Source organism: Glandiceps talaboti, chromosome 8, assembly GCF_964340395.1.
Source record: "Glandiceps talaboti chromosome 8, keGlaTala1.1, whole genome shotgun sequence".
Taxonomy (NCBI): domain Eukaryota; kingdom Metazoa; phylum Hemichordata; class Enteropneusta; family Spengelidae; genus Glandiceps; species Glandiceps talaboti.
In genome coordinates this window covers 22,778,488-22,794,495 of record NC_135556.1, presented here as the reverse complement: position 1 = coordinate 22,794,495, position 16,008 = coordinate 22,778,488, and the positions used below count along the sequence as shown (strand labels likewise).

Below are 16,008 nucleotides of genomic sequence, written 5' to 3'. Positions count from 1 at the left end.
TTGTTGTAAAGATTAAGTCTGCTTCATCGTACATTGTATGTAGATATATCATATCATATCACCTTGCGAGCTAATATTGTATTCCAGGATGCTAATATGCTAGTCTAGGATGATCATAATACAAAATAATGACGCTATTATAGGTATTTGCGATATTCAAAAAATACTCTCGCCGGTGATTGCTCCGGAAAATACTATAAAAAAATACTCGTATTTTCCGGAGCAATCACCTGCAATGGTATTTTGTATTATGATCATCCTAGAATAGAATATTAGTATTATCATTCTGGAATAGAATATTAGCTCACAGGTGACTGTGGCCTCGACCAAGTTCCCCACTCAACCCTACTTAACATCACTTGCAATTTTATGTGTATTTCACCTGTTTCTATTTCATGCACAACAAACAAAATACACAACACCCCAAAATCTACACTTGGGCATCACAATAATGAATTCAATTGATGCAACCATGGATGTATTAGGGGAGATATACTAATACATCCATGATGCAACGAAATTTAGTTTTACCTTTAGTATTTACCCGTTGCACATCGATCGTGTCCTACGTATGCGGCCATGTGTGTACGCAACGCAAGTCGCTGTTGTTGGAAAAGCACGAACTATCACACGTGAATTAAATATAACTTTAAGTTTTTGAGGGTTGGTTTTGTTTGGGCAATCAATTTCAAGGGTAATAAGAACGTGTATTTGACTCGAAACACTTAATCGATGCCGTGTCAAAGGTCGCGCCTGTCGATGTCATCAGCACGTTGTCAGGAGACTAATGATTTTGAAAAAAAAATCTTTCTATAACACATGTCCTGTCAGTTTGTAAATTTGATCAATTCTACTAACTGGAGTGTTCGTGCTTATTTTTAGCTTCCAAAATCGAAACGTTTTCATGTGTGAGACCATGGAAGTATCACCCACTTGATACTTCCATGGTTAACTCGAGTAAGATTTAAGAATGAACAAGGCTTACAATATGACGTCATGGAACGATTAAGAATTATGAATTAGACTTTGTTCTCAACTTTCTATTAGTTTCGATTGTCATTGTATATGGATAATTTGAAAACAAACATTTTCATATAATTACAAAGAGTAGATGATTTCCTTTTAATGAAAAGGACAATTACTGTCACCATGATGAGCCCAATTTGTTAGTTTCCTGTTTGCGAGAAATACCGGATTGTGGACTCTTTATGAGGGCAATTTCCATCATAAATTTCATATAATAAACTGCTTTGGAAAATGTTTATTTCCTACCTTGAATTCTATGGTATGTTTCATTATAAAGTTAGCGATTTAAAAAAACAAACTATTTTCCTGCTGTAACATATTCAAGCCCTGTCATGTTTGTGATTCTCACAAAATGTAAACTTGCTTGAGAGTTCAGACATGGTATTGGACTTAGGATTTTACCACTCCGAGTAGAAACTGGACATTTCGGAAATGAATCTTTAGAAAACAGAATGTGTGAATCTTACAAAATCTAAACTTGCTTGAGAGTTCAGACATGATATTAGACTTAGGATTTTACCACGCCGAGTAGAAACTGGACATTTCGGAAATGAATATTTAGAAAACAATATGTATCTTCTGTAATGCGGATGAAATTGAATATGACAAAACACTTTGTTATGAAATACTCGTTTTGTGATGTCCTAGGATCGGGGTGGGGTGCAGTCTGGGGGGGGGGGGTTGAAATATTTTGCTCATGATTTGAACCAAATTAAACCTCAGGAGCAGTCGTGTAACGAGTACATTTGAAAATTTCTTGCGCCTTAGCTGCAATAAGTTCATATACTTTAATGCTACGTCATCTCGTGAACATTTTGATATATCTACAATGGTGCTGTCTGAAGTACACATACAATATTCTTTATAACAAGTCATTGAAAATGACAGCCCCGCTATGATTGGGTTTTAAGGAACTGGCAGTTTATGTTGTCATTTTCAAACCTGGTTAATGTTGTTTGGCCTCATATGGTTGTTTTTGATATCACTCCTCTGTTCAAGCAAGTCTGAGTTATGGCTTTGGACATGAAAACTGCGCCAACAAAATGGCTGCCAGGCAGCCATATCGGATTGTATCACGACGAAAATGGATATGCACATGTATGTCATAGAACACTGAGCTAATACCAACTCTGAATGAGATCTGTTCAAGCATGTCTGAGTTATGGCTTTGGACATGGAAAATTCACAAACAAAATGGCTGCCAGGCAGCCATATTGGATCGTATCACGACAACAATGGACATGCACATGTATGTCATAGAACACTGTCCTAATGCCAACTTTGAATGAGATCTGTTCAAGCATGTCTGAGTTATGGCTTTGGACAGGGAAAATTCACAAACAAAATGGCTGCTAGGCGGCCATATTGGATCGTATCATAAAACAAATTGACGTGCATATGTATGCCATAGCATGTTGCCCCTGTACCAAGTTTGAAAAAAATCGGTCCAGGCATCTCCAAGAAATGGCTGCGGACGGACGGACGGACAGATGGACAGACGGAACCCAATCCATAAGTCTTATTTTCTGAAATGTTATTTATTCAAATTCCTCATTAATGTTTACGGTGTTTACCAAATCAGTTCTAGCCATTACCCTAAAGAATGTGTACTGACTTTCGAACTGACCCAAGTTTTTGAAGAAAATGAGACAGACAGACACACACACACAGATGCCCCCCCCCCCCCCCACACACACACACAAACACAGATCCAGAACATAACCTCCCCTTCTAGGAGGTAAAACTGAACTAATGACATTTTCTTTTTTAAGAAAGAGAATTTTACTGACTATCTTCAGCAAACTTTGTGAGGACTATGTAAAAGTTTAACAAGACAATAATGTAGTGACAGACATCGCCTTAGAAATGTCAAATTGACTAAATTGCAAAGTTCATGCAAATGATTGGTTTTATGCATGACAAACACAGTGCCTTATGATATACGCTATCTACCTAACTGTTAAAAATTAATTTTGATAATGCAACTCAAGTGCAAAAAGAAAAGAAAAGAAAACTATGCAATTACTTTTTAATGTTATTTATACCTAAATTTTAAACTTTTTAAATTGTTACGTGTTATGTAGACTTTAAATCACAATGGCATAAGACTATATTTGCAAAAAATTATCATTTGATGATAGTCAGTGTTTTTGCTAAGGTCTGGGAACCCAGTAACAGAAAGAGAGTAAAACTGGCATAGTTTCGAATATATTGTAGCATCATTTTGGTGGGGAACCACTCTAAATTGACTTGGGAAATCAGATTTTACCTGATTACCACCCTTAACTTAACAAAGACACTGATAGTGCTCTATGTAAGGAACTAGATGCTGTACATGTACTTAATACAAAACAGTGAACAACAATTATGTACACCTGCTGACTTCATCATGTGAATATACAGTTTGGGATTCTATTTGTCTTTCATGTCAAATCGTGTTTTCTATTTCGGTTTATCATTACAAAATATCGTACCAATGTTGAGTTGGATCAACCAACCACAACTATCATTGAATCCTGCCAACCTTCTATTGTGACATTTTGAAATGTTTTATTCATACCTGTCACAGACACTAAAATTGGTAACTATGTCAACTTGTTCTTGCTCTCAGTCAATTTAAAGGAAAATTATCACCACGGTTAGAAATTCTTTTAAGAAATTGTCTTCACACTGTTTCATCATTTGCTGTTAAATATCAAATGCAAACAAGGCTGTACTGAAGTTGCTTTGCAATGCCTTCCTTTTTGTAAAGTTTTTCGCAAATTTTGTGAACACATCTTGCAAACAAAATCATTCCACCTATCTGGCGTGCCTGTGCCTACAGTTATGAAACATTTCAAATAATCAATATTCTGAATGGTGTACTAAGAGTCATTATTATCTGTCCTTGGTTTCAACAAGATCATTTTCAGTTGATCTATATTCTACACATTTTTTAATGAGAGATTTCATCTCACAGGGACATTATTCTATTTGTTTTCATTATACAGCAACCTGTATCAATATTAAACTCAGAATCAGTATCAAGATGTATGTGTCTTTAGGATCAAATTCAGTTTTTGTTGAAATTGTACCTGAAGTTTTTGACTGCACACTTCACTCTTTGTCATCAGACAGATCCACTATTCAGAACACTTGAACTTATGGACATGTGAGCATAATGAGGGGGTCATAGGTGCCTGAACGTTTGTATCATCCTCTGCCTTTGTTCAATGATGGTTTTTAAGTGCCCGGATGTAAAGGGTTTCCTTCACTCCGTTCCAAGTGCCTAGTGGGTCGATCTGTTGACAAAGACTGAAGTATGCAGTCTAAAATTTCAGGTACAATTTTCAAGTTTGCGTTTGGAACAAAACTTGAATTCAATACTAGATTGTATGGTTTACCAACACATATGAATTTTCATTTGTGTATGTGTCTATTTCATTGGACAGTAGCATCATAGCTTTTAAATTCAAAGGTCAAGTAACAATTTTCATTTCATTTCATTTGTGGTCTTTGTATATGTTGTCATAAATAAAGTTTGAAAATGTCTTGAATTCCCTCTAAAAGACTGTCAGAAGAGCAAAGACCCCATAAAGTAAGGCACAGGGGTATGCAACTAAAAGTTGTTGAGCATCCATTGCCAAGGCAGTAACAAATAATTTGGATGCTGAAAGACTACACCAGAGGATGGCAGCCATAGCAACTACATTCCCCATCAAACCCCTGTAATGAAAACAAAACACATTTATGAGCATATACAAATTATCACATGGACTATGAAAGATTGTTTATGTTAAATCATCAAATTTCTATATACAAATTTAGTCAACAAATCTGAAATTTCACAGCAAAGATTGGAAATGAATCATTTGCTATGGATGGAACAGAAATTACAGCTGCCACATGTGGTAGTTTCTCTGATGTATACATGTAGGCACAAGAAATAAATTTTATCTTGGCAAGTGAAACCCCCTTGTACATCCCCCCACCCCCCCACCCCCCACTACAACAACCTCTTGCACAACAGAAAATAAAGCAAATAAAATGACACCAAAAGAGTAATTTTTCGCCTAATCTGAGTACGCAAGGTTCATAGTAGCCCACAGCATAAGTTTTCATACTTATTGAAGTAATAACACACAAGTTAACTTACTGTAATGAAAACAATATGGCAAACGTAGAAAGGAATACCATTGGCAAGAGACAGTAGCCTAGGACACTGATAATACAACTGAGGGAAACACCAGTCAAACTCATCATATTAAGTAACATCCACATTGCTAAACATCCAACTCCACCAATTCCATAAATATAACCAAAATGGACTTTTCCAGCCTGCAAAAGGACAGTATAAATAGTAATTCTTGATACATGTATATCCACAAATTAAGTGTCCTGTTCCTCCCTCCCTTCCCCCCCCCTCTCTCTCTCTCTCTCTCTCTCTCTCTCTCTCTCTCTCTCTCTCTCTCTCTCTCTCTCTCTCTCTCTCTCTCTCTCTCTCTCTCTCTCTCTCTCTCAAACTCTCTCTCTCTCTCTCTCTCTCTCTCTCTCTCAAACTCTCTCTCTCTCTCTCTCTCTCAAACTCTCTCAAATTAAAAGAAATTGGCTTGAATCAAAATCTCTTTAACCATATTGAGTTGGCTATACATCTAACTAACTCACTACACATTCAATCTCAAATTTGGACTGTATACATTTGCAAAGTTACTTCAATGGTATGGTATGGTATGGTACACAGTACAAAACTACAAGCAAACTATTACAGATGTCACATTTCCTTAAATCTTACCAAAAGAAGGGAAGCACCGAACATAATAGCAAAAACCAATGGTCCAGCTAAATCACAGTCATGAATGGCTGCTGGGTCTGTATCCCGAAATGGGTTCATAACAGATAAAGTCTGCAATACACAACACAATTATCATTGTCATCAACTTGATCAAGTCATCACGTCCTTTCAATATACATGTGTATGTTGTAAATTATGTTGACAATAATTTCAGTTATAACAAAACTGAAGTTTGAAGAAAAGCCCAATGAATCCAGCCCTCATGGTTATAGTATTACTGCAGATGGTAATGAAAATACTCAGAGAAAATATTGAATTGTTTCAAATATCACTTTCCTTTGAAGTAATTGATAAACCGAGCTAGGAACAAAACACAATGAAGTATCTTTAGAAGAGGAATTAGAAAACATTTTGTCTGTATCATTGCCTATTTTGAAAAATAAAACAAATATCAGGTGCACTTTTAATAATTGATATATTGATAATGGCTCAAATGATTGTGTTAACATCCAGTGATTATAAAGTCAAGGAATAAGCTTTGCAATAAAAATATACAGGTCAATTAAAGATATGTGGAAACTTTGTCAGTATGTTTACAAAGCCATATGATATACAATTCTGAGAGCAAGAAGGCCTATATCTTAAATATGCAAAGTACACTTGTATTGTAATAAAATACTATTTTAGGTATAAATGGGAAAAATTACATCAAACACTCTTTCTTGAATTAAATAACAAAATTACTTACTTTTTGATAAATATGTTCAAAATTGATTCCAAGCTCTGAAATACATTTGAAAACATAGCTTTTAAAGTCATTGCAAATGGTAATTTAGTAATCAATATACATGTACAACAAGACTGGATTTGATATGGATTATGTAGAGATTACAAACAGATTAAAAATCTACAGATAAACAATGAACTCATTTCAATGAATTGATTTATTGACTGATAAATTCAATAATTTTACAGTTTCTTTGTCATCTTTGTCAAATAGATTTGTTATTTCACTGATTTCACTGAATTGTCATTATTTCATATACACTTTCACAAAGTAACTATATCTATGAGATCAAAATGTCCCTGTAATCCACTTTTCTGATGTACGCTCAATGATTACATAATAGAACTTCACTAACCACACACTGTGACAGAGCTTGGCAAAGGTCTGACGTAGTGAGTAGTTAGTTAGTTAGTCTAGATGCTACATATGGTATTGAATCATCTCTTCAAGTGAGATCTTGAGATACAATGCACAGATAGCACCAGACTAGTTGTTAGTCTAATCAAAGTGAATGACAGGGCCATTTTGTGAATGCATAGCTATACAGCTAATTGTAAAATAACAAATCAAGGAAGCCAGGGGACCGAGAGTAAGTCATAGGTGAACATCCAAAATCTCTACGCCTTTCAATGTATGCATTGATGTACAAAGAAACTAGTGTAAGAGTTGCAAAAATTGGAAAACGTTATTCTTACTGTTGTATAAAACTACTATTTTCACATCTTAGTTTGTATTTGACCATATGAATCAATGGTACACCTTGTCTATTCAGTAAATATCTAACTTCTTTGCCTACATGTAAGTTTGATAATGAACAAGACACAGGTTTCACGAATTAAAGATACTACTTAATCCTATGTGAAACCCGTGTCTTGTTCATTATCAAACTTGCTACTTTCCTCAAGACTTGGCTTTTCACAGTGTGCACATCACTCTATAGTTGAGTTGGACTGATCCTAGCTCCATATCGTAAAAACTATATGTAACCTTAGCTTTATATTATCTTTGTAGCAAAGACTGACCTTCTAAAAGTGGGGGTTCGTCTTCAAAACTTTCAGTATATGTGTCTGCCTGTGCATCTGGTGTCATTATCTGGCCCATATATGGTGTTTGTTGTACTGGAGGAGGTGGTTGAGCTCCATAGCCATATGCACCATATTGACTGTAAGATGGAGTTAATATGTTCATACATGGCACAGATAACAAACTCTGGCTTCAATCTCTTTCATGTACTTTTGAGAATGGAATGTTTAGTTATATTACTGAAAAATGTACGAGAATGAATGTTTATAGACTCAGGGTTCATACTTCTTAATGAAAATTTCTACTCACAGAGTCAAAAAAAATTTGGAAACAAATCGTAAAATTGAGTCATGACAATGTGACAACTGCCCATTGGCGATGCTGACGAGACATCAGCAAAAGTTTGAGCTTCGCTTCCAAGAAATATTTTGACTTTGTGAGTAGAAATTTCATTAATAAACTGAAAGTGTAGTTGATGTGTTGTATTTTTAGAATGTTGAGAAATTGGACCACTTATTCATGTTACTGGAAAAATGTAGTTGGTGAGTTGTTGCCTGCACAGCTAACAAGTCACCCAACAAGTAATATGCAAAGCTGACTGATTTTCAGAAAAGATTTTAAATTTGGTTGCATAGTCTTACAATGTACGTAACACACCTAAGCACTTTCATTTGTTCATCAAGCCATCTTTAATTTTGTAGCACGCCTCACTTCAAGGTTCTGTCTGGTTGTTCCAATCAAGATTTTTTAGAGCAACACTTCGCAAGACCTTATGAAAATTGTTTTGCATTGTCATCCCATAATCACACTACAGAACTCACTGGTTTGGAGAAAAATCGTCAGTAGGGAATAAAATGATTTGTTCTATGTCCACCTTCAAAGAAAAATAGTCTCATGGGCATTGCACCATTACTCAATACTTACTTATCTACATATTCTTGTGATCCACTCATATCATATCCAGTCTGTTGCTGATCTTCATAACTGTAATTGGTCTGGAAGAAGCCTTCCTGGTCTACACCTTGTCCATACCCAGCCATAGTTTTCTGTAATGACACAAGATATACAAGGCATATCAAATATTAGTCTAGAGCTATCAATGCCTTTGAATCTCTTCTAATGTCTCCCTCAATGAGGTCCTGGGATCATAATGGAATTTAAAATTCAAACAAAGCCATTCACACAGTCATTCACATCATGCCTTTGTTAAACAATCAATCACAGAATTCTGTCCAATGATAAGTTAGTGTTTACTGGTGGCAGTTATATCAAATATGGTACATATTTTCGGATCAGGATGCCATTTATACATTGTTTATGTCATCCTAATAGTTGGGGTTTACTCATTTACACGGACAAATTTTGGTTCATGATGTCCCATTGAATTAGATGGGAGAAGAGAGATCTTGAGATTTGAAGCCACGGATAGTATCTAGACTAATCAAGTATATAATGTCTAATTTTGACTCTTTTTGACCCAAAACAAATTTTATCTTTCAACTTCTACATTTACTCTTTGAACAACTGTCATTGTTCTCCCTGAGCATGGCAATAAGGTTACCAACCCTTCTAGTAAATGCCCTGTGGTAAAATCATACTCAAAATCCTCACAATCAGTACCCCTTCATTGTATGTAAAAATGATACCACTAGAACCATCAGACTCCAAATAGTCATTTTCTAAAATCAACAACGACAGAAGGTATTACTAGTTTGAGCTCTCATCAAAATAAATCCATGATTAACACTGCTTTGATACTAAATGTAAATCTAATTCCACATCCTTGCGACATTTACATCTACATTTGTGTATGCTGTGTGAATGACAGGCTGTGCTATGAAAAACATCAGTTAATTGTGACTGCAGTTTGATATTGGTTGGATCAAAGTGAAACCACTTAACAGTGAGATGAACCAAGCTAACAGTAATCTGTTATGAAAATATGCATTCCATTTTCATTCTTTTCATGTGTAAAATGTGATGAATATTATGAACATAAAACCTAGGATTGAAAATGATCAAATGCCAATCATAAGTTTACTTTTTACACTTGCATACATTCATCATTGCATGTAACTTCATGAGGTTGGTGATGTGATGCAAAAGTAAATGACAGCATTCTCACCAGAGAGATGACATTTAATTATAAAGGTCTAGAATGGAAGATACGAAGGTGTCTAGAGTCCTGACTGTCAGTGACGTTCACCCTTCAACACCCCCCCCCCCCCCACCCCCACCTTTTTTCGGTCACTGAGGAACGACACACCCTAGTGTCAATACACTGAAAACAACCATTTATTTACAAGTCTTCGAGGAAAAAAGCGATTCCCATGCTTGGTTAAAACTGACAATCACTGTATACACACATCTATATGACATGACGTCGATTCTTGCATGAAGAGATTTTGCTTCGCTAGCTCCAGACGTTAGGTGCATGCAAAATGAAGTTCGACGGTATCACCAAACGTTCGATAAATGGTGTTCATTCTGCATTCAATGAAAAGCTATTTCAGCACCTACCTTTATATCAAAGTACTCTTATGCTGTGTAAAAATATTTCTCTTTGTTTACGTCAAACGACAACGGTTATGCTGAATTTTGAACCGAATATTTCAAAACACAAACCATATTTCGTCTGTGGAAATCATTTTTACGAATGGCGGAAGTGCAAAATGCGCATGATCAATACACGTTTCACTGTCCCTCAACTTTCTCGCTGTGAACTATATTTAGGATCGATATGTTAGACTTGAACTACGAGCAACGTCAGATTCAAACAGTTTATTTCCCATACGCATTATCATTGTTATAATCTAAAAGCAACAACCAAATTTCCCTACATCGCGAAAAGAAACGAAAATAACGTTTGACAGATGAAATGTAACCAGCATTAAGTTAGGGGTACCCAAATGACCCGAATGTAACCTCTACTCCCAGCAACCCTTGCATGTCCTCTTTGGACGGCCATTGCTGACAGTAGGTGTGTAATAGAACTCGAGCCTATGAGAAATCGGGTGAAATCATACATTTGTTTTCGTCATCGAGGGCAAGATGGGCATTTGGAATAAAGAAAATATTAAGACAAGTCTAATTCACTGCATATTACAAATATTATCACTTTGATAATCGTCAAAAATTAAAGTTGTAATCGTGATCCCTCCATCGTATTTCATATTGGTCTACATGAACACATGTACACAACAACAAATTGGTGTCCGAATCGTATAGTAAATGCCGCCAAATTCATATGAAATGCAGAGATTCACCGGTGATAATAGAAATAGTCGTGACCGTTACATTAATTTGAAATGAATTTCGTGAATATTCCCGTTTGGTCTCTGCGTGATATCTCTGTCGCCGTGTCGGTAATCATGTATAGTATACGATTTGATACGATGGTGGGAAGAAATATTATGCAAAACAAATGTAGAAAGCAGTTTCACTATCACTCTCTTTCTTTCTTTCATATTAATGTGTTTAAGTGCATACATACTACAATATAGTTTAACAATCGTATATGAAATTGTAATTGAATGATGTACATGTAACGTCGTTAAACGCGATGGTCTGTTGCCAGTGTTTGGTCCCCTGAATTATTGTGTCAGTGTCAGGCTTACCAGTCATAACGTCCCCGGGTCAAAACGTCCCCGGGTCAAAACGTCCCCGGGTATGACCAAAACGTCCCCGGGTCAAAACGTCCTCGGGTATGACCAAAATTTAACCAAGAGACTTGACTGTGTAACAGTTTCCGTTCCTTCCCTAAAACACGGTCAAGTATCGATGTCCATATTCCGAACCATTTTCTGTTCGTGATTTACCGTGAAAGATACAATTTAGTTTTCACCGACTTGCCAGTGCATACTACTTTCGTTCATCACGATTAACTATATTTGCATGATGTGCTAAATACATTGATCAATCGCAACATTCAAGTATTTGAAGCGTCGCCACGCGTGACTTCAAACCTTACCGCCCTCTTCATTTGTGTCGCTAATTAGCACTTGTGTTAGCCGATCCATGGGAGCCGCATAAACGTATTTTGGGCACCTGAGGTGGGTACGCAGTCACATTACTGTATTGTGATGTAAGAAATAGTAAGAAATAAGGATATAATGTAACACACACACACTCACACACAAATAGTTTGGGTCGAGGAAAATGGAAAGACGGGGACGTTTTGACGTGGGGACGTTTTGACTTATGGAAACCGGGGACGTTTTGACCCGGGGACGTTTTGACTGGATACCAGTGACAGTACGGGATATACATGTATGTGGGCTATCTGTGAAAATTGTCATTTTGTCAAAGGAGTCGGCTATATGTTCTACTTCAGAAGCATAGTGTTTGATAACTATGTTCTTCCATATTTATTGTACTAGTAATTGTATACAAATGAATCCTTTATTTGTAAGACCTTGTTACAATTGAGATTGAGGAAACAAACCGTAAATTCCTCACTCTTACATGTAAAATCATACTCAAGTTTTCAATTTATTAACAGGAATTAAAATGATTTGAATGTTAAGGTGTAATAGTTTATTACTAAGCATAATGTGTATGTAATGTTAACTGTCTGTCATTTCCACAGCCATGAAGACCATCCTGTCTAGCCGTGTTGTTGTCATCCCTAAAGAAGGTAAGAGTTAGACTTCATGATTTACATGCCGTGAAAATACTATAAATCCATTATGAAACCTTTATATTGCAAGCTTACAGAACCCCCAGCTATCTTTTAAACAATGCTGTAGCATTTGTAAACAAAATCATGTGACTTTTGCTATGTACCATATTCGCTGTGAGGCTGCTTTAGCCCACATTCAACTTACATACTGTTAGAAAGATCATAATTCAGGCTCTCTAATGAACTAAAAAATATTGGGGATAGCAAGGACTTTCAGAGATAGAGAAAGTTAAAATCACCACGCTCTTATGACAATAACAAAGCGAAAGTTGCAGTAGCTTTCGTTATCATTTTCCAAAGTTTTTGTTTTTGGCATCACTGTGAATGTACACATGCAGGTAATGCTGATGTGCCCAGTGTGCATATCTTGTGACTTGATCCCATAACCCTATCTTAGCAGCAAGTTCATGCTGTCGCTATCATACATTTGCTAGTGAAAGCATGGATGTGTCAGATGCAAATGTGTGTGACAGCAAGTGTCATGATAAATTAATGAAGAAAATTGGCTTATGTTATGAGTCCATGCAAAATCCTTCTTACTATATAAATACATCCATGATTATAGTAACAAACTGAGACATTAAATTGCTGTCCTTCTCATGTCTTGCATTGACAAACTCGTTGTATTCCTTAAAATTGTAATAACCTGTTTCCTTTTATTGCAGTTAGCATTCGTTTGAAATGCCGTACTGTAACTGTGAAGGGACCACGTGGTACTCTGACCAAGAGTTTCAGTCACTCAAATATTGAACTGAAGAAAATTGCAAAAAATAAGATCAGTGTAGAAAAATGGTTTGGTAACCGCAAAGAGTTGGCATGTGTACGTACATTCTGCAGTCACATTGAGAACATGATCAAAGGAGTTACCTTGGTAAGTTAAGATTACTCTGCTTAATGTTGTGTAGCCTGAACCTTTGCAATGGCAGATTTGGACTATATCCTCTCTACAAACACTTAGACTTTTGCCTCAACCAAAAAAGAGGTGCAGTCAGCATAAGTAATATCTGTGTAACCAGTGATATTTTGAATTTTTCAACGCTCCACCGAAAGTTGCTGTATACATTTAACAGACGTATTGTTGAGTCTCACAATACTTTAATTCGAATCTGCATTGACTCTGATGCATATTTTTGTTCAAACTTTTGGAGAAAGTATAGGATTGTCATGTATAGTACAAGATAGTTGCTAGTATAATGTTTTTTTATCTGTCTCTTTCTTTGTGTTTGTATGTTTTTTATATTTCTATGGGACATCTTGGTGGCCTGAATTAAAGAAATAATAATAATAATAAATAATAATAAAAAAGATTATGATTATAAATAGCTATGGCTCAACCCCACGTAGGTATGCCTCAGTCCAATATGAAATCTATGTTGTGATTGGCTGATCTTGTCTACTGATGGAGATTATATCACACTGTCATAGTTTCACCCCTGTTGAATCTCATTATGGATTATGCCATTGGTGTCATCACACATGCATACAGCAGGTAGATTTAAAAGAATTTACACCATTGGTCCAATGGCATTTTCTGGCTAACGCTTCATTAAACAAAAAATGTTGAATTCAGAGGTCTAAGCATTGGTGAAGAGGACATAGGTGTACTTGTAAATCAGTGTAGTTGTACAAAAGTTGAATAAGCATAATTATTTTCCTTGGCTTACTTCATGATTACACAGCCCTAAATGTAATATCTTTTACTTTGTGATATCTTTACAGGGCTACAAATACAAGATGAGGTCAGTGTATGCTCATTTTCCCATCAATTGCAACGTACAAGAAAACAACACCCTGCTCGAAATCCGTAATTTCCTTGGTGAAAAGGTCATCCGCCATGTCACAATGCAACCAGGTGTCACAGTGGAAATGTCACAAAAAATGAAAGATGAGATCATCATTCAAGGAAACGATATTGAACTTGTATCACGATCTGGTGAGTTTGTTTCTTATGTTTGTACTTTAAACTCCACATCATGATTTACAAGGTTGTAGAATTGTGGTATTATGGACTACGACATATATTTATTAGTTTTAGATAGCAGGTATGCTATTCAGAGTGTATTTGTCTGTTCATTTTGTGAATCTTACTTACCATACTTCTTATGTTGTGTTCCTTTTTTCAGCTGCCCGTGTCCAACAGTCAACAACAGTGAAAAACAAGGATATCCGTAAATTCTTAGATGGTATTTATGTTTCTGAAAAGACCACAGTTGAAGAAGTGGATTAATTTTTTGCAGAATGAACAACAACATTGTACATTATGTCATGCTTCTCTCTGGCATGAGAAAAAAATAAACCAAGTTGGTACCAAATAATATGATTGTGTTGTGTTTTTATATTTTGGCATCAAAATATTTGTTAAAGTAATGATACCACTTGTGTACTACTTATTCCAATTTTCATACATTATACAACAAGACACCAGAAACTAAAGTCTTGTAAGGTACACCATGATGGGGCATCCTCACACACCAGGCAACCCCTTTCACAGGCCATGCCAGTCTGTAAGGTACACCATGATGGGGCGCCCTCACACACCAGGCAACCCCTTTCACAGGCCATGCCAGTCTGTAAGGTACACCATGATGGGGCGCCCTCACACACCAGGCAACCCCTTTCACAGGCCATACCAGTCTTGTAAGGTACACCATGACAGGGCACCCTCTCTCGCAGGCCATGCCAATCTGTAAGGTACACCATGATGGGGCACCCTCGCACACCAGGCAACCCCTTTCACAGGCCATGCCAGTCTGTAAGGTACACCATGATGGGGCACCCTCACACACCAGGCAACCCCTTTCACAGGCCATGCCAGTCTTGTAAGGTACACCATGATGGGGCGCCCTCACACACCAGGCAACCCCTTTCACAGGCCATGCCAGTCTGTAAGGTACACCATGATGGGGCGCCCTCACACACCAGGCAACCCCTTTCACAGGCCATGCCAGTCTGTAAGGTACACCACGACGGGGCACCCTCACACCCCAGGCAACCCCTTTCATACAGCAGGTCAGTGAGGGTGGAGAGAAAAGATATCCTATACACACTACGGTATATTCACAAAATAGAAAGACCCATATTGGATCGGGCATACTTCTGGCAAGGAAGACCATTGTCTGGCAGAGCAAGAGAAAACATTGGTTCTTAAAGAAATGATGGTATGATCTAATCCTTATGGTGCCATATAAAATGGTACTGATGCAAAAGCCTGGATAATGAATCTTGGCTTATGTAATCCCAATTTTCCCAACAAATGACACCCCCCCCCCCCCTCCCCACTTTAATCCTCAGACCACTAACTCTAGTAGTGGTCTGAGGTTAATCTAATAAAATGTGAGCATGGTCTGGTAGCATGCTTGAGATTACTTTAATAATGTACATGTAATGTACATTTCAGAGGCACACAGCCTCCTTCCTCTGATGTCAGAGAAGAGAAAGCCAGAGCAAGACAACATGGGAGTAGAATAGTGAAGTAAGGTAAAAAAAACTGAAGTAAAAAAGCAGATAAATATGTTAGCACTTCTGAAAGAGATCAAGTAATAAGGGTGGGGGGGGGGGGGGGCAAGCACCAAACTGAACATGCTAACAGTGTCAGTATGCATCATCGCGACATTTCATTCTTAGAACTCTGGGAAACAGGTAAATTCCAACTTCAGGTTATGGGGTCCATGGAAAATTTGACTTGTAGAAGATAGTGGTTTGTTTATATATGGGAATGTT

The 16,008-nt window shown here is 36.9% G+C and overlaps 2 protein-coding genes across 2 annotated transcripts; one reads left to right on the top strand and one right to left on the bottom strand.

The window, feature by feature from the left end:
• Positions 1-2,799: 2,799 nt before the first annotated feature.
• LOC144438569 (protein YIPF5-like) lies at positions 2,800-10,261 on the bottom strand. Its single transcript, XM_078127654.1, has 7 exons — positions 10,128-10,261; positions 8,532-8,653; positions 7,607-7,746; positions 6,546-6,580; positions 5,798-5,908; positions 5,162-5,343; positions 2,800-4,731 (listed from the first exon to the last, which is right to left on the bottom strand). Exons 2-7 carry the CDS (start codon positions 8,645-8,647, stop codon positions 4,569-4,571), a joined length of 747 nt encoding a protein of 248 aa, XP_077983780.1. The 5' UTR covers positions 8,648-8,653; positions 10,128-10,261; the 3' UTR covers positions 2,800-4,568.
• A 311-nt stretch (positions 10,262-10,572) lies between these two features.
• LOC144438523 (large ribosomal subunit protein uL6-like) lies at positions 10,573-14,596 on the top strand. The gene is made up of 5 exons (XM_078127583.1): positions 10,573-10,587; positions 12,196-12,243; positions 12,954-13,159; positions 14,008-14,221; positions 14,412-14,596. Exons 2-5 carry the CDS (start codon positions 12,198-12,200, stop codon positions 14,513-14,515), a joined length of 570 nt encoding a protein of 189 aa, XP_077983709.1. The 5' UTR covers positions 10,573-10,587; positions 12,196-12,197; the 3' UTR covers positions 14,516-14,596.
• The last annotated feature ends 1,412 nt before the right edge of the window (positions 14,597-16,008 follow it).